Source organism: Pocillopora verrucosa, chromosome 12 (genome assembly GCF_036669915.1).
Source record: "Pocillopora verrucosa isolate sample1 chromosome 12, ASM3666991v2, whole genome shotgun sequence".
NCBI classification, from domain to species: Eukaryota; Metazoa; Cnidaria; class Anthozoa; order Scleractinia; family Pocilloporidae; genus Pocillopora; species Pocillopora verrucosa.
In genome coordinates, this window is record NC_089323.1 from 16,760,155 (window position 1) to 16,785,199 (window position 25,045).

At 36.0% G+C, this 25,045-nt stretch overlaps 2 protein-coding genes across 3 annotated transcripts; both read right to left on the reverse strand.

Annotated features, from left to right (window-relative positions):
* Positions 1-1,204: 1,204 nt before the first annotated feature.
* On the reverse strand, positions 1,205-19,941 carry LOC136276813 (tyrosine-protein phosphatase Lar-like). 2 transcript variants are annotated; one of them, XM_066159521.1, is made up of 17 exons: positions 19,842-19,941; positions 16,762-17,075; positions 15,791-15,935; positions 14,399-14,721; positions 13,543-13,690; positions 12,864-13,166; positions 12,305-12,607; positions 11,021-11,314; positions 10,151-10,459; positions 9,813-9,913; positions 8,682-8,871; positions 7,495-7,597; positions 6,815-7,082; positions 6,358-6,418; positions 4,098-4,364; positions 3,374-3,664; positions 1,205-2,778 (listed from the first exon to the last, which is right to left on the reverse strand). In XM_066159521.1, exons 1-17 carry the CDS (start codon positions 19,909-19,911, stop codon positions 2,408-2,410), a joined length of 3,861 nt encoding a protein of 1,286 aa, XP_066015618.1. In that variant the 5' UTR covers positions 19,912-19,941; the 3' UTR covers positions 1,205-2,407. The 2 variants fall into 2 exon arrangements, with proteins under 2 accessions (XP_066015618.1, XP_066015620.1); XM_066159523.1 differs by having other exon boundaries at positions 2,688-2,821.
* A 1,004-nt stretch (positions 19,942-20,945) lies between these two features.
* LOC136277435 (cell adhesion molecule 2-like) lies at positions 20,946-24,705 on the reverse strand. Its single transcript, XM_066159540.1, has 3 exons — positions 24,065-24,705; positions 23,360-23,632; positions 20,946-22,779 (listed from the first exon to the last, which is right to left on the reverse strand). The coding sequence occupies exons 1-3, from the start codon at positions 24,111-24,113 to the stop codon at positions 22,409-22,411; spliced, it is 693 nt and encodes a 230-aa protein (XP_066015637.1). The 5' UTR covers positions 24,114-24,705; the 3' UTR covers positions 20,946-22,408.
* Between the last annotated feature and the right edge of the window lie 340 nt (positions 24,706-25,045).

Sequence of the window (25,045 nt, forward strand, 5' to 3'; positions counted from 1 at the left end):
CTTTGGGCAAAATTTCCGCACAGCCCCATACTTCATTATGCATACAGTCATTTGTTGAAGAAAACAATAGCGCAAACAATAGATTACCTTTGGGACTATCCGCTTTGTTTTCAAGAAGTTGAATTTTTTTTAAGCCTTTATTCAAACCTTCGTAAAGTGCGAAAATAATTGTGTCGAGATGATACGTGGAAAAACCAAACGAATACGTGTAAACTAACAAGTGCGGAGATATAAGACCCATTTATGAGAAATCAAAAAAAATTACACATTCGCCATAAAACCAAGCTCGTCTTTGTATAGTTTGTAGGAATATCGTCAATGCATGTAAATCTTATTTTTAAATCAGTTTATGTTAATTTCTAAATTATGATACATTTAGTTCTTTACAGTATTTATAGTTGTTACGAAAGCTCGCGTGTCGGTTTTTTCATCAGTTTGGATTTCACCCCTTGATGATGCTATGGACGTAGCAGTGATAATTTAATCACTGGGGTTTTGGGATTTCCAAGTACGTTTTGTAACATGACCAACGTAAAGCGCGCTCTGATTGGTCAATTTAATGCCTACTATTTGCCCATGGGAGTTTGCCGTGACTTGAAGAATACAACGACTAGTTATCGCGCGCTCGTTTTAACTACACGAATATTTTTGGTTCAATAAAAAGATAACTCTTTTGCTAAAATGTGTCAATATATGCGTTATTAACGAAGCTGAATATTGGATATTGGCCGAGTTCCTTTTTTTTCTTTTGCATTTTACGGACCGAGATAATACTGTTATCTTATAAAGCTTGAGTCAGAATGTACGCATTATGTTGTCTGTAATCCTGATAAATAAAGATCGAAAGAAAATATGAACATTAAGTTAAGCAACGCGAGTTTACCAATACGAAAAGAATAACAACACCGCAATCCAAGAAGGAAAATCTAAATGAGTATCTGCTCAGAAATTAGCAGAATTAGCAGAAAATGACCACCAGCTGAAGAAGCCCGTGATTGTTAAACAAATCCTCCTCGTCAGCACTTTAGGAAATGTATATAGAGCAGTATGGAGAATATGCACACTGATGTCAGGGTGGAAAGGATTAAACAATTCAAAAGTACACTACACGGATACTTTGCGACGAAAGCTTCCTAAACCTAAAAGTACTGAGTTTTTTCTAATCAACACGTTGGAATTACAGAGCATGTTATAAAAAGATATCTTTTCGTGAAAACTTTTTATTCCATTATCTACAACCATTCTGTTGCTTAGATACAGTTGAATCTAATAATATTTATATTTTATTGCATTGGAAAAATCTTTTCAAACATTTTTCAATTTAACCCTTTAACTCCCATGAGTGACCAAGGCAGAATTTCTCCTTACAATATCAATACAATATCAATTAGATAAGTGATGAGAATAAAGAAAAATATCAATTTAGGGATAATTAGTTGATCCAATACTAAATTCTCTGAATGAACATTATAAGAATTGTATAGTTGACAGTAAGGAGAATTACAAATTTGATCTGGGAGTTAAAGGGTTAATAACATATGTGCTTATTGTTCATCGTGCTGTAAGATAGGAGATGAACTTTGTTCGTTTGTCTCACGATAGAGTCACTTGAGATGTAGATCGCGACGTTTCGACTGCAATACTGCTCGTCTTCATCAGGCGATGAGGTCGATTGTTTACGTTTCGCTATTTGTAGCACGCTGCTATCAGTGCATTTCGATCCTCATTATTATTCCAAACGTCGACTCTATCGTCGACTCTAAGTGACTCTAACGTGAGACACGAAGAACGTTCATCTCCCATTTTCTTCAATTTGTAAATAGGCTGACTTAAAAATATCTTCAAGAGACTAGAGTGTATCAGCTATCTACAAATATCTAACAATAATATTCTGTTAGCTATACTTTTTCAATTTCTTCAAAGGAAGAGTACAAACCAGATTTGTTTTACGATTTAGAAGAATCTACTATGTATAAGAACATAATAAATGGTTCAAAAAATGTAATTTTCCTTAAAAGTTAAAATATAAGGAACAACTTCCATTACATTTTTACATTTTGCTCTCTTTCTATATCTACTGGCTCTTAAACGAGTTTGCAAATTCAGTACACTTTAACTTTAATTCTGGTTCAGAACTCACTTTAACTCGAATTGAAATTTTCATGCTGCCACTGGGATATGCAATTGCAGATTAAATCTCACTTGATAGCATGGATTCCCTATAATTATACAGATATGCGTAAAATACGAGAAAGATTAATATAATTCATTTCGAATCGACCAAATAAAAGTCGTTGCTAGCCGAGGAAGCTCTTACAGCCGCACTGCTGTAAATTGGCTGATAAACTGCCTTGACCAGAAACCAATTGTAGTCATGTCTGTTCTTGAGGAAATTATTTGGGGATTATCATATTTCCTCATACACTTCTTCATTTTGTTTCCCGCCAATTTCTTTCTGAAGCACCATATTGTAATATTCGGGGTTCATGGGTACTTCCTGTAGTGACTGATACTCAGTTGGAACATGAGACTGTTTATGGTTCGGGAGCCTGGCTTTGAGTTCCATATACGTATTTGGGTCTGAAGCTTGTTCATCATTCGACTGTCGATCAGGTGAAGATTTGACGCCGTGAAAGTCAACCTTTTCTTTACCCTGTATCCTTTCACTGGGAACAGCTCGTCTCCGCTGCCATATCAGCCCACAAATTATGATGAGCAACACAACCACAGCACAAGACAGTGCGATTACACTAACAAGGAAGATGCTTCGTGGTATACCTTGCGAAGGAAAACCAACGACTTTAGAACCAACCATCCAACACTGAAAACATAGTTTAGTTGTTGTTGTTTTTTTTTTTAAGTAATTTCACGCTGAGGAATACGAAGTTTCTTTTAACCCCGAAACCTAAATACTTTAACAAACGTTCTCGTCTTTAGGTCGTTCTTCATTCTATCTCATAATTTTCTTATTCTTTCTTCATTCAAAATTCGTCCTTCAGAGACTTTGAGCCATTAGGACAACAACAGGAGAAACACAGAAATATTTAAGCCTTGAGCCCCCTCAACAATGGTATATATAGCTCTTTTCTTCTTTACTTACAGCCTAACAGGCCAATTTTGATATATGGAATGATCTACCTGCATTGCACACTATTATAACTTTCTAATTGAAGAAAGAAAATGTAACTTCACACAGAACAACGTCGGCGCATGAGACCACCACTAAATATTGCTTTTGATACATAAATGATTATACAAAATAACTGTAATTAGAAGCCCCAAAACTCTTAACTGAACTTCATAGTTCTGGGCTTTCCAAACTTTTGGAAGGAAAACATTTAAGAATGTTCGAATATTTAGGAGGAATATTTACCCTCATCATCTTGACTATCTTTAGGAGAAAGCAGAGTAATTGTATACTCTGTTGATCCAAAGCTGTTTGTAGCGTGACACATATACTCCCCATAATCTTGTCTATCCCGTGGCGTGACGATGATACTGTTATTCATCAACTTGATGTTATCACTAGTTGGAACCTGGCCATCTTTCTTCCAAGAGTAGTTAAACGGGATATAACTTGATGCTTGACATGAGAGAAAACACGGAGTTTGCTTTTCACAAATTACTTCAGAAGGGGAAAGCTCTTCCATAATTCTGGGTGGCACTGTGTGGAAAGAGTAAAAATTGTATTAAAACTAAAAGAAATTTTGACAAAATCATGCTCATGTAAAACGGGGAAGGGTATAACAAACATATGGGGACACTATCGTGATGTACGTTTGGTTTGCACTTTGAGTAGTCGTTTGCCTTGTTGTTACCGGTAATTTTCAAAATGCTATTTTAACCTTTCAAGTCCAATAACTGTTGAATGACCTGTAAATAAGAGGCTGGAGTACGTTTTATACGAGTTGCAATGGTGATCATCGTGGTGCTCAGCATAACCATACTTGGTCATTAACTTTGGTAAAGGTTGGCAAATTCTCTGACGTATTGTTAAAAATAATACACCTACTCTTCCACATATTTACCTCACAGAAGAAATGATTAAGCAATTGTTATGTAATTTTTAATGTAGTTGTAAATCAGTTTCTACGTACCAGCAACAATTAGTACCGTAGATGTACGGCTCTCTCCAAACAAGTTCATTGCTTTACATTCATAAACGCCACTGTCACCAGGGACAACATCTTGTATAATAAGTATCTTGCCGCTGTTCTTGAACTGAGCGCGAGGTATACTGGTAAGTCCATCTTTGGTCCAGGTAACAGAAGCCTCAAGGTCACCACTAACATCACAAGTCAACACCGCCAGTTCGCCAACTGCTGTAATGGTTCTTTCAGGAAGATCATTGACGTGAGGTTTATCTGAGATTTGATAAAAATGGATTAGTTATTCCTTAACAAAGCTCAGGACAAAAAGTAGCGTGCTGGCTTTGCAGCCTCTCTTCTCAGCTAAACAATAACATAAAAAGCTCCTCAGTTGATGGCCAACTTCAAAACAGACAACCCACCAAATCAGCATTTTAGCCTTTCATTGTTAAACAAATCAAAGGTTAGATCAAATTAGGTTCAAGTGTGCTCACTGAGTGCTTAACGTCTCCGAATATCTGAATAAGAAAAACATATGAAGGAAATAAAACAAAACAAGACAACAAAACACAAATAGTATCACCTGGAAGGAACAACACCTTTGGTATCGATGTCTACGAAATAAGGCTGCACTTACAAAGTTTGCAAAAAAGAACCACAAAAAATTAGCCATTCATATGCAACCATGTGGTGCGCTTGAGTATGGCATTACAAGCTTGCTAAAAACTGTTAGTAAAACTTTCACCAAGACCAAAACCCTAGAACAACAGCAGGATGATGATTTAGGAGGGAAAAGCTCCTGAGATATCTGAATACATACCATTCATAAATGGATGGGTCAGTTTTATTAATCAGTATTTATATTGGACGAGTAAAACTTTCCTTTCGATGATAGAAATATCGTTATCGTAACTTTGTCACAATGATGAAATGTATCTTTTAGATCTCAAGCAGCCCAGTTGCAAACATTCGTGGGCAGTCCCAGGTTGCTTTGCAATGCTTGATTTCAAGTTTTCTTCGGTGGCTTTGCAGCGATTCTCTTCACGCCTTCCTCGGCCCTATCAATTAATTTTTTTTTCTTCGACTATTCGTGGCAAATTTTGTGGGATTCATCCTCTTTTGTTTGCCAGACCTTTTGTAACAGCTGTCTTGAGCCTCTGTAGTGTTGTAGCTGTCATCTCCAAACATTCCCGAACAGTTTTCAAGTACAATCATGCTCTTGTCTTAAGAGTTCAATCAAATTTTTGTCTGCAAACAAGGGTTACTGGGTACCATGAAAAGGTCAGGGCCATGCTTTGTCCTAGGCTTACATGACTTCCATGTAGTCCTACGGTCCGCTAAGAAAGACATCGGCCTAAAGTAAGGGCTCATGGCCGTTTTCTAGGGATTTGACCGCTCTAAGAGCCCTATTTCATCTTAGGCTTGCTTCGTTGCAAACACAGAACGAAGAATGTTGCTTTATGCTTTTCAAAAACATGCCATGATTTTTACCTGCTTTCCTTCTTCCAAGTTATTCAACATCACAACTGTGCCAATATCATATTAGGATATCAATTAACTTATGGTTTCCCTCGCATTCATTACAGTTTACTGGGTAGTCTCAAAGGAGCTAGGTGAAGGAAAGTACATTCAACAAAATAGAACTTCTTCATTAGTAATCGCTGTCAAACTTCTCCATTCTTAACCATCCTTGTTCTTTTTAGGCTCATTCGTGCTTTTATTGTGTTTGTCTACCCTGGATATCAATTAACTTATGGTTTCCCTCGCATTCATTACAGTTTTTCAGGAACAAAACGGCAAAAAAGCACACAAAATATTGTGACGTAGCTCAATAAAGCTCAGCACTATGAGCAATTTAATTTAAAAAATCAGCGCCAAGTCCAGTCTCTAAACTTTATTGAACAAGACGAAAGAGTCCATGACACACCGAGATTGTGTTATCAAAATCATTTTGTTGGCTCCGATGTGCGATGCAGCTTATTACCGTCACCAAATTTAGGTTGCTACGAAACTGATCATGAGTGAGACAAAATCTGGGGTAAAGGGTGAACACTCAAAGTTGGTGTTTTGGATTGAGCATAGCTTGATGATCTAGATAATCTGAGGAGGAGAATCTCCAGGCCAGTTGTAATTAATACCAGCCTAGGCATGAGGCTCTCGGAGCCAACATTCTTGCAAGTAAAGAACTGCTCTAGAAATCATTTTGCTCTCTGTTACTTTGTAGTACAATATGTAACTTCAATGCTTATTAAGTACAATATAGACAAACCCGTGGTAGAAGAGGTGATGGAAATTTTGGCAACTATGCTTGCGTATCCCTTTAATTCCCCCTGTGAAATATACAAAAACAAAAACAAAAAGAGCACGTGCTTTAAAATCAAAGGGGCCGCTGAATCGAGAGCAAAGGAACTGCCAAGTTATTGTGTGGTTCGATTACATAACCTCCTGGTGTATGTGTTTACATACACTAGGAGGAGAGAGGTACTGTCTAGCCAGCTACTCTTAAAAATCGACTCAGAAAAAGGTCAATAAACCCAGTTGCACAACTAATGGGAGCACGTTTGTGCTCTAGTGAGTTTAAAGTAGGCCTCCTCCTGGGTCAAATCTTTATAGAGAGGGGTTACATATTTTTCCAGAAGAAAAGGCAGACCGTTTCACCACGCTGATGGTCAGATGATCTGGTTGTAAAAAAAGAGGAAAATGTTTTAAATAAGTAGTTTACATACCTTCTCGGCTTTAGTTAGAGCTCTCTCATACACAATGTAGTTTTCTCCTTTCTCAAGTTCTTCATTCACAAATTCCTTAGTTTTATGACCATCGCCAACGGTAAATTTCTGAGGTTTGCTGAGTAATGGGTCATTTTCTATCTCAGCAGCAATGTAAAAATTCACGTTCTCTTTCTTAGCATCACTGGCAGCTTTCAGTTTTGAATCATAATTGTCTGGAAGCTCTCTAACGCCATTAGCGGTTTTCAGAACAATAACCTGATAAGCACTGAAAGTTGTAAAACAAAATGCCAGACTAATGAGTAACTTCTCGAAAAGAGGCCATTAAGATAGCATTTAGGGGCCACTGACCATTAACATCGAGAATCCGCCCACAGTTTCGTAATTCATTTAATATTTCCTAAAGGACCCTTTTAATGAACCTTTTTCAAGAACTATAAAACATCTAACGCCTCTTAAATTTGATTTCCTAAAGGACACTTTTAATGAACCTTTTTCAAAAATTATTAAATATCTAACGCCTCTTAAGTTCAATTTCTGTCGCACGCACGAATCCAGCCTTCGTGGAGGGAGCGTGACCTCATTTATCGAGAAGCAGCAGGTAATCTTACCTTATATCTTAATGCAGGATCTATTCCACCTCTGGTTCTTTAGAAAATCACATTCTTATTGATAATTACCTTACTGGACCATATTTTTGTTCAACAGGCCACAGATAAATATCCACAGCTGTCTGAGAAACCTCAACATCGGTTATATTATGTGGATGTGGGGCTTCAGGAGCTGGTAAGGAAAAAAAATAGCTTCTGAACCACAACAACACTCTTGTACTTGTGTGTTTATAAATAGATGTCTTTTTAATTGCAATTAATCATTATTTCTTCACGTAAATTGTTGCACGTCTGTTTGCGCAATGAATTCTTAATAAAGACCTTTTTTATTATTATAACCCTTAATAATAAAAAAGGTCTTTATTAAGAATTGATTGCGCAAACAGACGTGCAACAATTTACATGAAGAAATAATGATTAATTGCAATTAAAAAGACATCTATTTATAAACACAGATTTAAAACGACTTGTCTGGACCCTAGGTAGAATATAATTATGCGACCTACTTCTCAACTGCCGTGTCCTCTGGGGAGGTAAAAGATCCCTCAAGGCAGTGTTCGTGGAAGAGATCCTTCGTCATAATTTCATATCTCTATCATGACGAATATCCAAGATACTATGCCGCTTTAAGCAGTAACCTAACTTATAACACCTGGCAAAGAGCTTATCAATACTACTTAAATATTTACTATAAAAAGCACACCCCCAGACCTCAGACTTTTCGGAAGATCAATGTACATGTAACAAATGTTCTCGTTAAAGCTATTTCTTTAAAGACATTGAGCACTATTGATTATCAACCGCCAGTTCTAATATTATTTTCTTTCACCAGCAGAAAAAAAAATCAATTTCACCAATTCATTTCGAAAGCACGCGAACATCGAAAACAAGGTCCATTTGTTCAAAGGGTAGATAAAGCTATCCAACGTATAAACCGATAAAGGGGTAAGTTTGGAAAAAAAATTGGAAAAATTTTGATATCATCAGTTTTGATTAAAATGGAAAGGTAAGAGTGTCATGGGTAAATGATCCAAGGGGGTAAGTTTCTAAAGAATCTTTGGGCTACGTCGGTGTGAGAGTATATCAAGGTAATTTTGTATTGTCAACTGAGATGATAACGGAAATTGGCCGCCGTTAAGAGTTTCAAAGCTGACGTTTCGAGCGTTGGCCCTTCATCAGAGCGAATGTTTTCTTAGATAGTTTCATAGATAACCTATTACAATGATTGGTTGGCCTCAAAGAATTTGGAAACTTACCCATCATATCTGTCATCTTTGAGACGACTTCGGAAGCACTCTCACCACAAACAGAGGTGCCATGAACTCTAAATTTATATGTGGTGCCTGGAATCAACCCTTCTACTTTCTGTGTTGTTGCATTTATTGCTTCTATAGTCCGCTCATCTCTGAACGTTTTATTGTAGGACTTTGTTCCAGTGTACTCCACCTACACGATTAAGTACAAAAGGCTCCGATATCAAATTACTTCAAATTTATTGTTTCTGTAATTCAAGCCGAGATATAGAATCTACGTTAATCTAATTTTAAAATCTCTGATAGGAAGTAAGCTTGGACAAATTAAATTATACAAAGTTTTTTTATAAAGCAATTTTGAATTTCGAGGAACAGTTAATATTCCGATAAAATAAATTAGTTTTGTGATTTTGACTTTTTGTTTTGATACAAATTATGCGATTTCAAGCATGGTCTTGGGATTGGATTTGAGTAAAGTCAATAGTTTCTAGCTGAAATGATGACTCTGTTCTCATTTTGGGTGACTTGCCTGGTTACTTTTGTGATATAAATTTAAATTGAGTCAAAATATATAAAAAGGACCTCCCTTTTGTAAATATATGACGTTGTGACTAAGATACAATTGGTCTGACTTGGAATCAAGCCATTCACAAGGGTTAAAGTTTCTTGAAAATCTAGCAAAGATAGGAGTTGTTTTTTTCTTTTGAAAAATAAATTTCCACTGAAACAAAATCTTGCTGATGAAACGTATTAAGAAATTCCCTTTGGTATCGTCATTACACATTTATTAGTATCAGCACTAAAAATATGAATAAACATAAAACATCTCACACAAACATAAGTCTGGAATTATAGTACTATAGGTACCATCTACATAGTACCTAAAGATAGTACCATAGGCACTATCTTATATATATTTTAATAATTTAATATTTCTTAGTTTTAAATTCTTAATCAGCAGAACCCCGTTAATAACAGTACTTTTGTATTGAAGGGTTATCCTAGATAAATATTTCAATTATTATTATTATTTCAAGACATGTCTAACTATGTACAGTATAAGTACTACTTATAATTACATGCGAAATAATTGCACCCAAAGGGAAGAAATAGGGTAATTTTAATCCAACTTACAGTATAGACAATTTTTTCCTTTTCATCATATTGTTTCCACGCTAGGGTAATCTGCTTTGTTCCAAAGTCTGTTATTTTAAATTCCCCTGGTGCTTCAGGTCCTATAGTGTTATGTTAGAGAACAAAAAAAGGTAAAGAAAGGCCTTGTATATTGAAAAAGTTATCGAGTCAGAATAACTTGGGGAAAGAATCTTATCATTTAATGAATGTTACAAGTTGTGCTTTTTTTTAAATTGTCAATAATCATAAAATAAAACAAAATGTTTTTTTTAGTATTTTTTTTTCACCAATCATGTCACAAACCAATATAGTTTTCATAATAATCTCATCAAACTCACTTGATGTTTCCAGTTCCAAAGGTTGGCCATAAGGTCCAGGCCCTTCTGCTGTGTAAGCTCGAACAGACACATTATATCTAGAACAAAGCTCTAAATCAGACAGGAAAACAAATGTTACTGAGGTGTTGACAGAGGGGCTATAAATTAGAGATCTTTTGCGCAAATTTCCTTTCTTCGAGAAGATGGCCTTGACTTCATACAAAATAACTTTTCCATAACTCTTTTCTCTTAATAGAGGTTCCCATGATATGTTAAAAGTCGTCTTGTTCACTTGAGCGGATGAAGGACGTTCTGGGCCAGCTCCGGGTGCTGAGGAAGAGAGTAAAAACCTCACGCTATCAGTTTTTGGAGAAAAATACCAAGAGTTTTCGATAAAGTAAAGAGGCAGTTGAACCTTTGTCACCTAAAATGCACCTGCAAGTCTACAATCTAAGATATTTTCTTATTATTAGTAATTAGTTGAACAATTAGGATCGCTTAAGTCTTCAGCTACAAAGAACAGGACATTTTGTTAATTGATTCACAGCAAATGGAATCGTTTTCAACAAAACTTAAGTTTTTTCCTGACTTTTTTTATTATTTGATACATGTAAAGTAGCGTAGGTAAATCATCTTTAGATAATTTGTACTATAGGTGTTAATATCAACGAAGATATGTACAAAAATAATTTAGGTAATTGCCCTTTTTTTTCCCTACTTTTGTGCTTTCCCAACTAATAAATAGGAATCACCCAAGTAGTTTAGCGCTTAAGTTATTTTGGGCGACCAACTACTGTCTGTTTTTTGGAATTTACACAATGTATAAAAAATTTATTTTAGTATGGTAAAATTAAAAAGAAGTCCTTTCAAATATATGAAGGTAAAGTTTACCATATTCCTTAGTAGTTACTGTTTTCGTGGCATTTTTTCCAGGTTTAATAGTCACAGCTCTGACATTAAACTGATAAGTCACTCCACCTAATACATCAACAGTGTGACTAAGTGCAGCTTTGCCTATTCCAGAAATCTCTCTTGGTGCAACTCCATCGTGACTGTAAAACAAAGTATAACTTTTGATAACTCCATTTCTTTCTGCAGGCTCTCTCCAGGTCAGGGTTATTCTTGGACCATGTGACTTGCTTGGTGACAGATCAGTATATGACAAGGAGGTAGGTGCATCAGGCGCTGGCAGAATAAAGGAAAATTGTTAACACTAATTAAGAGTGAACAAATCAACAATAACTGCATGCTGTTTCAAAAAAGATTACTTGGGATTCAAAAAAATATATATCATTCAAGAAATAGTTTGGGTATCATCTTCACACGTGTTTAAGTGTGAGATATATTATGAAGGATACAATTGATAACCTTACATAAAAGAAATCACCCTAAATAAGTAACATCACTTTTATGTTCAAATGTTGGTTAAAGCACTTCTGATTCGCACCATCTTCCATCGTTGTCTTGAAAACAGTGGAACTGTTCGGTCCATCACCAGCGGAAGTGAAGGCCAACACTTGAAATTCATATTTAGTGTATTTATCAAGCTCGGTAACTGTTTCTGATGTTTTTATATTGTTCAGTGTCAAGAAGGTTACTGAGTCTGAGCCTTTCTTTTTATAGAACAGTTTATATCCTTTGATGATTCCATGTCTGGAACCTTCTGGTGTTAAGCTGTAATATCAGTGTTGTAGCTGTATTTGTTTCTTTTCATTTGTTTTTCTGTTTTTGTTTGTTTGTTTAATATTAATGCCACTCAGGAACAAATGAAAGAAAAAAGGCAGACTCAAATCCAGAAATTATTCTAAATTTGCAACGGAGCTAAGGGTACACCATCTAAGTCTAAATCCAGAAGGAAGGCAACCAATAAAAACAGCCAACATAATTGCTAATATTCAATTGCATGCTTATAATTTCTTGAGTAAATAGTCATGATTTGATGGCCAATCAGAATGCTTACATTATGTTAGTTATCTTCAAATAATTACCTTACCACTCATGACTCACTGATATGACGGTGTGTTAAATCATAGTTATCAAAATCACATATTACATAATTATATATTCTCACTTTTCACACCAAATCAGAAAACTGTATGAGAAGTGCAAGTGTATCTGACCTTTAATTAAAAAGTCAAGACGTTTTAAGAAGATAAACCAAAAAGTTTCTCTAACCATCTTCTTTTGTTCTCTTAACAACAACAGAGCTGTTTACACCATCACCAGCAGAAGTAAAAGCCAACACTTGAAATTCATACTCTCTATACTTATAAAGCCCATTGACATTTTTGTTTAAAATTGATTCACTGTTGATAAGAAGAATGGTGCCTGAGTCTGACGAGTCTTTCCTTTTGTAAAATAATTTGAATCCTTTAATTATTCCATTCCTGGAGTTTGCTGGTGGTAGTTGCCATGATGCTCTTGCACCAGTAGAGGAGGTTGGAGTGACATTGAAGTTAGATGGAGGTTGTGAAGGAGCTGCAATTGGGCAGTAGTGTTTTTAATTAGTTTTATTAGCTGTAAATTTTTTTGAAAAATTCTATCACATCTTAACTTGCCACATGAATATAAATGCTATCGTGTTTTGATGAATTAAAGTAACCAACTGATTCCAAACTATTCAATTGTTTAGCCCTCTCATCATGAGATTGGTATCCAATAAACCTGCAATGAAGATGCAAATTCAAGAACTATCTTTCACAGTTCTTTTCATTATCCCTGAACTGTTACATACCATCTTCCATTGTTCTTATCACTTTCGCTAAACTTTTTGGTCCATCACCATCAGAAGTGAAGGCCAAAACCTGAAATTCATATTCTGTGTACTTATCTAGTACTGTGACAGTTCTACTTAATATTGCTCCATCGCTGATTGGCAAGGTTGTTGCTGAGCCACTAGAACTTTTCTTTTTGTAAAACATTTTAAACCCTGCAATGTTTCCATGTCTGGCAAAGACTGGTGGTAACTTCCAGGAAGCTGTGATGCTGGTAGAAGAGCTTGCAGTCAACTGGAAGGCAGTGGGAGGTTGTGACGGAACTGTATCAACAACAAGAGATGTATGCTTGAATTCATAGATAATAATTGATGCGAAGTTTAAAAAGAACATGTCATTAACGGCCACGGTAAACCTAATGGGTAGTCTATATTGATTAAGAGTAGTGCGAAGGATCATCTGAGGTGGTGACTTTGTTTACGCATTTACAATATTTTCTCCATGATGTTCGTTATGAGTTAGGCTTCACAACTTTGTTGATAGGCATTTCACAGCCATCTCCAACATTTACTTTTGATATTCGTCAATAACATCGCCCTCGTAATTGCAAATTGCCCAGTTCTGCCTTAATTGTCCTAATAATTACTTATTGTGACTTCATTTTGTATCTGAGGGACAAAAATGAGAACAAATAAATACCTTTAGACAAAAGTATTCCATAAGCCTCCACTCTAAGAGCCTTCCACCTGTTATACTTTGTTGGCAGAAAGCGGATAAACTTTGCACTTGCAAATTTCTTTAGACTGTTTTTCACTGTGTCAGTTTTTCCTGAATTTCCTGGAAAGGCCTGTTATACAAAAAGTGATATTGATGTATTTAATGGTTCGCTGTAATTTGGCAAATGAGATAAAATGAAAATCTGCAATTTGCAAAATGAAAATCTGTAACTTGGAAAAAGAACACAACATGAGAATCTGTAATGTGTACAACTGAAATCTGTTATCTGTAGGTTAAGTCCCCATTGTCTGTATACATCTTAGGTTAAAAACTAAAGAGCTTGAGCTACTTCAGCAAGTCATTTGAAGATGACCAGGGATTGTGCCTTGAGGAATGCCACAGGTCAGATAATGAATGTCAGAGAGATCACAACCATTTCATTCTTCATCTTTAAATTGTGTGGTAATTTTTTTCAGTACGTGAGATTGAACAGTTAGAATTGGTCAGTGTTTGCTACATCTTTGTACAATCATCCTCCTATGAAAACATATATTTAACTAATAGACTACATGCTTTTGGGTGTGTGTACTCCATTTTAATCCTTACATGTACATGTAATTGATTAGAAAAATTCACTATTACTTCTTGAAAGTAATGCCGATATGGTTTGCAAGCAACAGAAGTATATTGTGGGTAATGCGAGCATTAGTAAATATTGTTAATATTCTACGACATGTATAAGCAAATTTGTTATTGCTGTGAGTAGCTCTAGTTTTGTACCACAAGCATTAATTTTGGCTGTTATGAATACTTGCATACGAGAGCATGTCATACCAACCTTGTCAGCCTTACTTTCGTTATAAGGGAAAAAAGTGGTACCATTCAAAGAAAATCTTAGTTTGTACTCTGTGGTCCATTCTTGAGCTGCTGAATTGGATGGTGGATTTCCTTGAGTAGCTACAGCACAGATAACATACTCATAGAGAAGGTCAATTTGTAGGTAGTCATCAGGATCAGTATTAGTCTTAGGTTCCCATGCCCCTGTTCCATTAAGACGACCATATTTAGCTGCATATCTGGGAGCAAATATTGAAGTGGCTGAGAAGCTGTCATCTGGAATTCTACCGCCACTGGCCAAACCAATTGGCTGTGAATCACATGCTACAAGGTAACAATTAAAAGATTTCCTTTCTATCTATGCATATTTCATGTATGTTTTTCAATATAATACATTGTAGACACTTCTAAACAATCTGTAAGATATTAAAACAGAAATACAGAAAAAGAGTGATGGAAAAATACGAGAAAATGAAGCCTTGACTGTTTGCAAAATAACCAAATGAATGCTGCGATCTGTCAGGAAATACACAGTAAATGCAATCTAAGTGTTGTGTTGGACATGAAGACTGCGCGGGTGCCTTGTTGTTGTGGGTAACGGCCAAGAGGCTCTGATACACCTTTTACATAGGGTAAAACCGATGTGGACTTGAACTGCCTCACAGGCCTTCTACTTGGGGAGGAATTTGGGAAACCTGTGCTTATCAGAACAATGGAGATCAAGATCCCCTAATCACACTAGAACACCATGATACAAATGGTAAAGCATGAGCAGTCGACTCCATCGCCTAATGAAGACTAGCAGTAAGCAGTCGGAATGTTACAATCTACATCTCAAGTGACTACATCGTGATACAAACGATTATACGGTTTCTTATTAATTGAAATGATTAATAAACTGAATCCTACAGCATTTCAATACCAAATATTGCCTCAACTTAGTTGGTATTAATCCCAATAATTTGAGTTTCACATTACAAAAATTACAACTCATCTATTGTACTTATCAATCGAATAGAGACCTCAAAAAGTTTAAAACAGAATTTGGGCACCAAAAATGAATTCAATTTTAGCATTTTCTATCAGCTATTCCCTTTCTTTGGCGAATTAGAGACAATATATCGTTAAGCATGCAACTTAAAAGTTATCATGAGAGGTTTGATGTTTTTGATGACTATATAAACTGTATCATTAGACTATAATTTATATACAATGTGGTTTGTATCATTTTAGCCACTAACTGTATCCAAAAAGCTTATTTTTTAGCATTAAAAGAACATGTCTACGAATGTATCAGGTTTAAAACTCTTCTTTAAAGATTAAGAGAGTATCTAAGAACGTCCATTAAAGTGGCAGATCATAGCAATCATGAAACATTAAATTTCAAACTCACTTGGCTTTTGTTTCACCCCAAACACTTCTATTCTCATACACACCCCACCCTGGTGAGTTTGTGGTCGGATTCGTAGATATCTAGTCAACACTCCATACAAAACATGCTTTACTTCTGAGTTTTTGTCATCATTTCCTATCAGAATCTTAAAAGAAACAAAACAAATAGTCACACCTCATAATCCCCCATTTTCTCAGTTTGTATTTCTTGCAAACTGAGAAAAAAGCAGGGATAATGATATTCACACAGCTTATAACAAATGAGTTTCTATCATCATTTCCTTCTTAACCCTTCACACCTTAACATCAGTAGACACATTCCCCAAACAATTCTCTTTACATTTCCAAAGGTACGACATGACAAAGAACTTGTGATCAGTTCCGTTATTTGTGTGACCTTAGTGTTTAATTCAGGGGTGATACTGTAACCAGAAACAAGATGCTAGTACTCTAAAGGGCCAAGAGTCAAACCTTGAAAATTGTTTGATAAGGGTGAAAATGAAAATGGAGCAGGAAACATCTTTGCGCTCTTTAAGACATGGTCACCGCAAGTAGTAAAGTGCCCTCAGAAATTTTGAGTGAAAATCTATTCTTCCCATTTTCAACAAGTAGATGATTGAGGGCTAGCAATACTCTTTTTCATTTAAAATAATGGCATTTGGTTTGCCATATATGAAAAAAAGTCTTACACAGCAGTGTAAAAAAAAATTCTTACTGCTCCTCGGCAGCAATCTCACAGTTCTGAAAAATCATTTGCTGAAGGCTTAGCTGAAGACACTGTATTTGCTTAGCCCACAGAGGATACTACGCATTTTCAACTTAAGTGCAATTACTTAAGTGCGATTCTCTGATTAAGTCTTCAACATTATTGTATATTTAGAATTACTCACAGTTCCAAGTGAGTGCAAGAAAATAGTTCTCTGAACAATGATGTCTTGAAGTATACACAATATGTATGTCTCATACAGGTACCTTAATTTGTCCACCTTCCTTGTAGTCTGTCCAAGTTGTTCCATCGATGGAAAGTTGTAGTGTGTAATTCTTCACCCACTGATCTACTTGAGAATTCCCTTGAGTGGAAACAGCACAGACGATATGAAGTGTCTGTAGATCAATCTGTAGATATGGGTTGGTGTCACTTGTTCCTGCACACCATGACGATCCTGATGAGTAGTTTAGTCGACCATTTTTTGCTGGTGTGCTGGCACTTTCTACCGAAGAAGCGTTTATATTATTATCTGGAATTGTTCCACTTCCCATTCCAAGGTCAAAATCAACACAAGCCCCTATAGAAAAAGAATTTACATTTGCACTTTAACATATTCATAATAATTATTGTAACATGTATAATAGGTTGAATGGTTAAGGAGGTGGAAGCCTTGATTTTCTCTATTGGGTACCTCTAATAAAAGGTCCATGTCACAGATGGTTAACAACTATTCACCAAAGTGACAGTGGCTAATGATGTATATTTACTGAGCCGCAAACAAGGAAGAAAAACAAACTCGTTTTATAGAGTCTGGTGAGAGTGACGTTAAAAACTGATCTCAAAATGCTGCCCAATGTACAATACAATAATTAATGGAGGGACTACTAATGATAAACCTCCATCTGGCTTGTTGGTATGTCAGCTACTAATGTCCTTGGCTGAGGGTTTCTACTCACAATTTTTCATTTGCCTTTCCAGCTTTACCCCTTTGCCACATTTTCATTTTTTGGACAATATCTCAACTACAGACATACCAACTGCCTAAAGAGATTTATTCACTAAATAACTTGACATAGGGAAACAGGATTTTTAACTCTTCCTTGGAGGAAAGAGAAGTTGACTTTTTGGGTAAATGTAGAATTTCTGAGATGCAAGGCAGGAATGTACATGATCAAAATGCAACAGCTGAGTTGACTGATTTATGCTGGAATTCACATAATCTATGATATAATCCATGATTTATTATGCACACAGTTCGTTGATGAAAGAAACAATGGCAAAACATTAGCTTATCTTTGAAACTATCTCTGTCTTAGAATATTGCGGGTTAAACTGAAATCGTTCCATTAAACTTTATAACTATAACATCCATGAGTACATAATATAGGGAGCACAATTTCCAAGAGTCTTGATAAAAAATTGATAAAAAGTTTACAAAATAAACATGATGGTTTCAGACTCTCTCTTTATTTGCTGAATAATGTAAAATTTAAATTGCCTTTTGTGAATAACTCTTTCCTTCCTAACTGAGCTGGTCAGAAAAGATATATCCCACAATATCCGCTAAATGTAGAATTCAAAATTAAAATAAACCTTTCAAGTAGATTTGATATGATGCAGTGCTCAACTAAAGCCAGGGGATGAAATACAATGAGAAATATTACACGGAAATGAAGCTCAGGATTAAACTCGCCATGTTTTGATTGAGTGTGTCACTGTATGTGGTCACGATTGTTTTGCTAGTCCGGCCTTTTGTAACAGAAAGCTCATGCGACAAAACATGTCTATTTCCTCGCCACTCAAGCTCGTATTTGCATACTTTGTAGCATTACGCTAAGACATGTAAATCTGGAGCTTTCAATCAGTTTATGCTTATTTCTAAATAATGCATTTTGTTCTTTGCTGTATTTTTATAGTTATCACATAAGTTTGTGTTGGTTTGTCGTTCAGATTGAATTTCACCCTTAGATGCTATGGATGTGGCAGTGATAGTTAAATCAATGGGATTTTTAGAATTTTCATGTACGATCTAGTTGATTTCATCTACAGTGAAAACATTTTTATTCCAGCTGAAGTATGTAAGTTTGAGTTTTTAGTAGTTCGACCCAAACTCTATTGAAGTATTTCAAAGAACCGTATTTCTTTAACGAAAGGCCCGTGTGCTTATTTAAAAATTGTAAAGGAACTCTGCAAGCACATGGAGGTAAACATAACTGGAACGGAAAAGAATCTACTCTCCTGTCCTGATGCGGCGGTGGTTGAAGCCCAAAATGTTATAGATAAAGTGGCAATAGAAACAAGATTTCCCTACTAGTAATTGAAGAAAGTGAGATAGGGGGTCACTTATTCGGGAGAGGACGCTTATCAAAGAGTGGGCGCTTATTCGAAAAAGTACGGTAATTGTAAGTAGGTATTTTGCGAAGCCAGTCAGTCAATGCAGTGGTAGCTATTCGCTTTCTGTCCGACGCTCGATATTTTATCGCCACGGTCGCATATCGTTAACTACAAGGGAAACTGGTCGAGAAGTAGCCATGAGTGTGACTCGCGGGGGCAAAAGGAAACGGCCTCCTTCGCCTGCATGGGCATGCGCGCGTGTGAATCGCGCACCTTCCTCGCTTGAGAAACGGAAATGAATAATGATTGTTTCATTGCGAAACTGAACGAAATACTGGAAAAGGCAGACAATTTCAATTATCTCTTTGCTCTCCTTAAGCTCCAATGTAAGCATAATGTATTGATTTTTGTCCGCAAGATTGGAAAAGACACGTTTCTGAGGCAGACATGGAATCAGTCAATGCCTAAGGCATGCGTAGAAGTTTAGTTAACGACGGTCGCAATAAATATGTTCGACGACAAAATCTCAGTTAAATGACTTGTATTAGTATTACTTTAAAACTTACCCTCGGCATGATTATCTACCAGGTTGTTCTATTAGCTTCAAAACCCAAGTTTTTCATGGATGAGAATGAATTTTTCGACAGAAAGGTTCGTTGCGTCGTTTTACCCCCAAGGACTGTTTGAACAAGTCGCTTGAACGTACTTTAGCATTTAGTAAATGTAGCGAATAAACCCAAATTTATTCAATTGTTTGGTCACATTCCCAAACATGCTTTGGAAAGGATTGTTTTTAAAGAGAGCTTGGTATCTGTCCCAAGATTAATAAACAATACTCTAATCTTTTTGGTTTTAATGCTGACAGCATTAGCGATTAAGTTACGATGGTACGCGGAAGTCTTAAGCTCCAGCTCTCAAAACTGAAAAACATATCCCACTATTTCTGCTAAATGTAGTATTCAAATAAAAATAAATCTTCCGAGTAGATTTGATATGATATGGTGCTCACCTGAAGCCAGAGGAAGAAATACAGCGAGAACAACTACACAGGAACAAAGCTCGAGATTGAACTGCGCCATGTTTCAATTGTGTGTTAAGGTATGCGGTCACGCAAGATGTCTTTGGGCAAAATTTCCGCACAGCCCCATACTTCATTATGCATACAGTCATTTGTTGAAGAAAACAATAGCGCAAACAATAGATTACCTTTGGGACTATCCGCTTTGTTTTCAAGAAGTTGAATTTTTTTTAAGCCTTTATTCAAACCTTCGTAAAGTGCGAAAATAATTGTGTCGAGATGATACGTGGAAAAACCAAACGAATACGTGTAAACTAACAAGTGCGGAGATATAAGACCCATTTATGAGAAATCAAAAAAAATTACACATTCGCCATAAAACCAAGCTCGTCTTTGTATAGTTTGTAGGAATATCGTCAATGCATGTAAATCTTATTTTTAAATCAGTTTATGTTAATTTCTAAATTATGATACATTTAGTTCTTTACAGTATTTATAGTTGTTACGAAAGCTCGCGTGTCGGTTTTTTCATCAGTTTGGATTTCACCCCTTGATGATGCTATGGACGTAGCAGTGATAATTTAATCACTGGGTTTTTTAGATTTCCAAGTACGTTTTGTAACATGACCAACGTAAAGCGCGCTCTGATTGGTCAATTTAATGCCTACTATTTGCCCATGGGAGTTTGCCGTGACTTGAAGAATACAACGACTAGTTATCGCGCGCTCGTTTTAACTACACGAACATTTTTGGTTCAATAAAAAAGATAACTCTTTTGCTACAATGTGTCAATATATGCGTTATTAACGAAGCTGAATATTGGATATTGGCCGAGTTCCTTTTTTTTCTTTTGCATTTTACGGACCGAGATAATACTGTCATCTTATAAAGCTTGAGTCAGAATGTACGCATTACGTTGTCTGTAATCCTGATAAATAAAAATCGAAAGAAAATATGAACATCAAGTTAAGCAACGGGAGTTTACCAATACGAAAAGAATAACAACACCGCAACCCAAGAAGGAAAACCTAAATGAGTATCTGCTTAGAAATTAGCCCTTTAACCTTTAAGGGTCACTAGCATTTAATTTCTCCTTACAATATCACCCCTGAATCACATATTAAGGTAATGAGAATAAAGAAAATGACCACCAGCTGAAGAAGCTCGTGATTGTCAAACAAATTCTCCTCGTCAGCACTTTAGGAAATGTATATAGAGCAGTATGGAGAATAGGCACACTGATGTTAGGGTGGAAAGGGTTAAACAATTCAAAAGTACACTACACGGATACTTTGCAACGAAAGCTTCCTAAACCTAAAAGTACTGAGTTTTTTCTAATCAACACGTTGGAATTACAGAGCATGTTATAAAAAGATATCTTTTCGTGAAAACTTTTTATTCCATTATCTACAACCATTCTGTTGCTTAGATACAGTTGAATCTAATAATATTTATATTTCATTGCATCGGAAAAATCTTTCCAAACATTTTTCAATTTAACCCTTTAACTCCCATGAGTGACCAAGGCAGAATTTCTCCTTACAATATCAGTACAATATCAACCAGATGAGTGATGAGAATAAAGAAAAATATCAATTTAGAGATAATTAGTTGATCCAATACTAAATTCTCTGAATGAACATTATAAGAATTGTATAGTTGACAGTAGGGAGAATTACAAATTTGATCTGGGAGTTAAAGGGTTAATAAAATATAGGAGATAGGAGATGAACTTTGTTCGTTTGTCTCACGATAGAGTCACTTAAGATGTAGATCGCGACGTTTCGACTGCAATACTGCTCGTCTTCATCAGGCGATGAGGTCGATTGTTTACGTTTCGTTATTTGTAGCACGCTGCTATCAGTGCATTTCGATCCTCATTATTATTCCAAACGTCGACTCTAAGTGACTCTATCGTGAGACACGAACAACATTCATCTCCCATTTTCTTCAATTTGTAAATAGGCTGACTAAGAAATATCTTCAAGAGACTAGAGTGTAAATTTTCTATTCAGCTATCAACAAATATCTAACAATAATATTCTGTTAGCTAACCTTTTTCAATTTCTTCAAAGGAAGAGTACAAACCAGATTTGTTTTACGATTTAGAAGAATCTACTATGTATAAGAACATAATAAACGGTTCAAAAAATGTAATTTTCCTTAAAAGTTAAAATATAAGGAACAACTTCCATTACATTTTTTACATTTTGCTCTCTTTTTATATCTACTGGCTCTTAAACGAGTTTGCAAATTCAGTACTTTAACTTTAATTCTGGTTCAGAACTCACTTTAACTCGAATTGAAATTTTCATGCTGCCACTGGGATATGCAATTGCAGATCAAATCTCACTTGATAGCATGGATTCCCTATAATTATACAGATATGCGTAAAATACGAGAAAGATTAATATAATTCATTTCGAATCGACCAAATAAAAGTCGTTGCTAGCCGAGGAAGCTCTTACAGCCTCACTGCTGTAAATTGGCTGATAAACTGCCTTGACCAGAAACCAATTGTAGTCATGTCTGTTCTTGAGGAAATTATTTGGGGATGATCATATTTCCTCATACACTTCTTCATTTTGTTTCCCGCCAATTTCTTTCTGAAGCACCATATTGTAATATTCGGGGTTCATGGGTACTTCCTGTAGTGACTGATACTCAGTTGGAACATGAGACTGTTTATGGTTCGGGAGCCTGGCTTTGAGTTCCATATACGTATTTGGGTCTGAAGCTTGTTCATCATTCGACTGTCGATCAGGTGAAGATTTGACGCCGTGAAAGTCAACCTTTTCTTTACCCTGTATCCTTTCACTGGGAACAGCTCGTCTCCGCTGCCATATCAGCCCACAAATTATGATGAGCAACACAACCGCAGCACAACACAGCGCGATTACACTAGCAAGGAAGATGCTTCGTGGTATACCTTGCGAAGGAAAACCAACGACTTTAGAACCAACCATCCAACACTGAAAACATAGTTTAGTTGTTGTTGTTGTTTTTTTTTTTTAAGTAATTTCACGCTGAGGAATACGAAGTTTCTTTCAACCCTGAAACCTAAATACTTTAACAAACGTTCTCGTCTTTAGGTCGTTCTTCATTCTATCCCATAATTTTCTTATCCTTTCTTCATTCAAAATTCGTCCTTCAGAGACTTTGAGCCATTAGGACAACAACAGGAGAAACACAGAAATATTTTAGCCTTGAGCCCCCTCAACAATGGTATATATAGCTCTTTTTTTCTTTAGTTACAGCCTAACAGGCCAATTTTGATATATGGAATGATCTAACTGCATTGCACACTATGATAACTTTCGTCGGCGCATGAGACCACCACAAAATATTGCTTTTGATACATAAATGATTATACAAAATAACTGTAATTAGAAGCCCCAAAACTCTTAACTGGACTTCATAGTTCTGGGCTTTCCAAAATTTTTGAAAGGAAAACATTTAAGAATGTTCGAATATTTAGGAAGAATATTTACCCTCATCATCTTGATTACCTTTAGGAGAAAGCAGAGTGATTGTATACTCTGTTGATCCAAGGCTGTTTGTAGCGTGATACATATACTCTCCATAATCTTGTCTATCCCGTGGCGTGACGATGATACTGTTATTCATCAACTTGATGTTATCACTAGTTGGAACCTGGCCATCCTTCGTCCAAGAGTAGTTAAACGGGATATAACTTGATGCTTGACATGAGAGAAAACACGGAGTTTGCTTTTCACAAATTACTTCAGAAGGGGAAAGCTCTTCCATAATTCTGGGTGGCACTGTGTGGAAAAATTTAAAATTGTATTGAGACTAAAAGAAATTTTGACAAGATCATGCTCATGCAAAACGGGGAAGGGTATAACAAACATATGGGGACACTACCATGATGTACGTTTGGTTTGCACTTTGAGTAGTCGTTTGCCTTGTTGTTACCGGTAATTTTCAAAATGTTATTTTAACCTTCAAGTCCAATAACTGTTGAATGACCTGTAAATAAGAGGCTGGAGTACGTTTTATACGAGTTGCTATGGTGATCATCATGGTGCTCAGCATAACCATACTTGGTCATTAACTTTGGTAGAGGTTGGCAAATTTTCTGACGTATTGTTAAAAATAATACACCTACTCTTCTACATATTTACCTCACAGAAGAAATGATTAAGCAATTGTTATGTAATTTTTAATGTAATTGTAAATCAGTTTCTACGTACCAGCAACAATTAGTACCGTAGATGTACGGCTCTCTCCAAACAAGTTCATTGCTTTACATTCATAAACGCCACTGTCACCAGGGACAACATCTTGTATAATAAGTATCTTGCCGCTGTTCTTGAACTGAGCGCGAGGTATACTGGTAAGTCCATCTTTGGTCCAGGTAACAGAAGCCTCAAGGTCACCACTAACATCACAAGTCAACACCGCCAGTTCGCCAACTGCTGTAATGGTTCTTTCAGGAAGATCATTGAGGTGAGGTTTATCTGAGATTTGATAAAAATGGATTAGTTATTCCTTAATAAAGCTCAGGACAAAAAGTAGCATGCTGGCTTTGCAGCCTCTCTTCTCAGCTAAACAATAACATAAAAAGCTCCTCAGTTGATGGCCAACTTCAAAACAGACAACCAACCAAATCAGCATCTTAGCCTTTCATTGTTAAACAAATCAAAGGTTAGATCAAATTAGGTTCAAGTGTGCTCACAGAGTGCTTAACGTCTCCGAATATCTGAATAAGAAAAACATATGAAGGAAATAAAACAAAACAAGACAACAAAACACAAATAGTATCACCTGGAAGGAACAACACCTTTGGTATCGATGTCTACGAAATAAGGCTGTACTTACAAAGTTTGCAAAATAGAACCACAAAAAATTAGCCATTCATATACAACCATGTGGTGCGCTTGAATATGGCATTAAAAGCTTGCTAAAAACTGTTAGTAAAACTTTCACCAAGACCAAAACGCTAGAACAACAGCAGGATGATGATTTAGGAGGGAAAAGCTCCTGAGATATCTGAATACATACCATTAATAAATGGATAGGTCAGTTTTATTAATCAGTTTTTACATTGGACGAGTAGAACTTCCCTTTCGATGATAGAAATATCGTTATCGTAACTTTGTCACAATAATGAAATGTATCTTTTAGATCTCAAGCAGCCCAGTTGCAAACATTCGTGGGCAGTCCCAGGTTGC

Coding starts and splice junctions, on each gene's coding strand:
- LOC136276813 (XM_066159521.1), bottom strand. CDS start 19,911: ATGGCGCAGTTCAATCTCGAGCTTTGTTCCTGTGTAGTTGTTCTCGCT. Junction 10,460..11,020: donor AGTAACTACTAAGGAATATG/GTAAACTTTACC, acceptor TCTCTTCCTCAG/CACCCGGAGCTGGCCCAGAA. Junction 7,083..7,494: donor CAAAAATATGGTCCAGTAAG/GTAATTATCAAT, acceptor TACAACTTTCAG/TGCTTATCAGGTTATTGTTC.
- LOC136277435 (XM_066159540.1), bottom strand. CDS start 24,113: ATGAACTTGTTTGGAGAGAGCCGTACATCTACGGTACTAATTGTTGCT. Junction 23,633..24,064: donor TACGGTACTAATTGTTGCTG/GTACGTAGAAAC, acceptor TTTTCCACACAG/TGCCACCCAGAATTATGGAA. Junction 22,780..23,359: donor CACTCTGCTTTCTCCTAAAG/GTAATCAAGATG, acceptor TTCCTTCGCAAG/GTATACCACGAAGCATCTTC.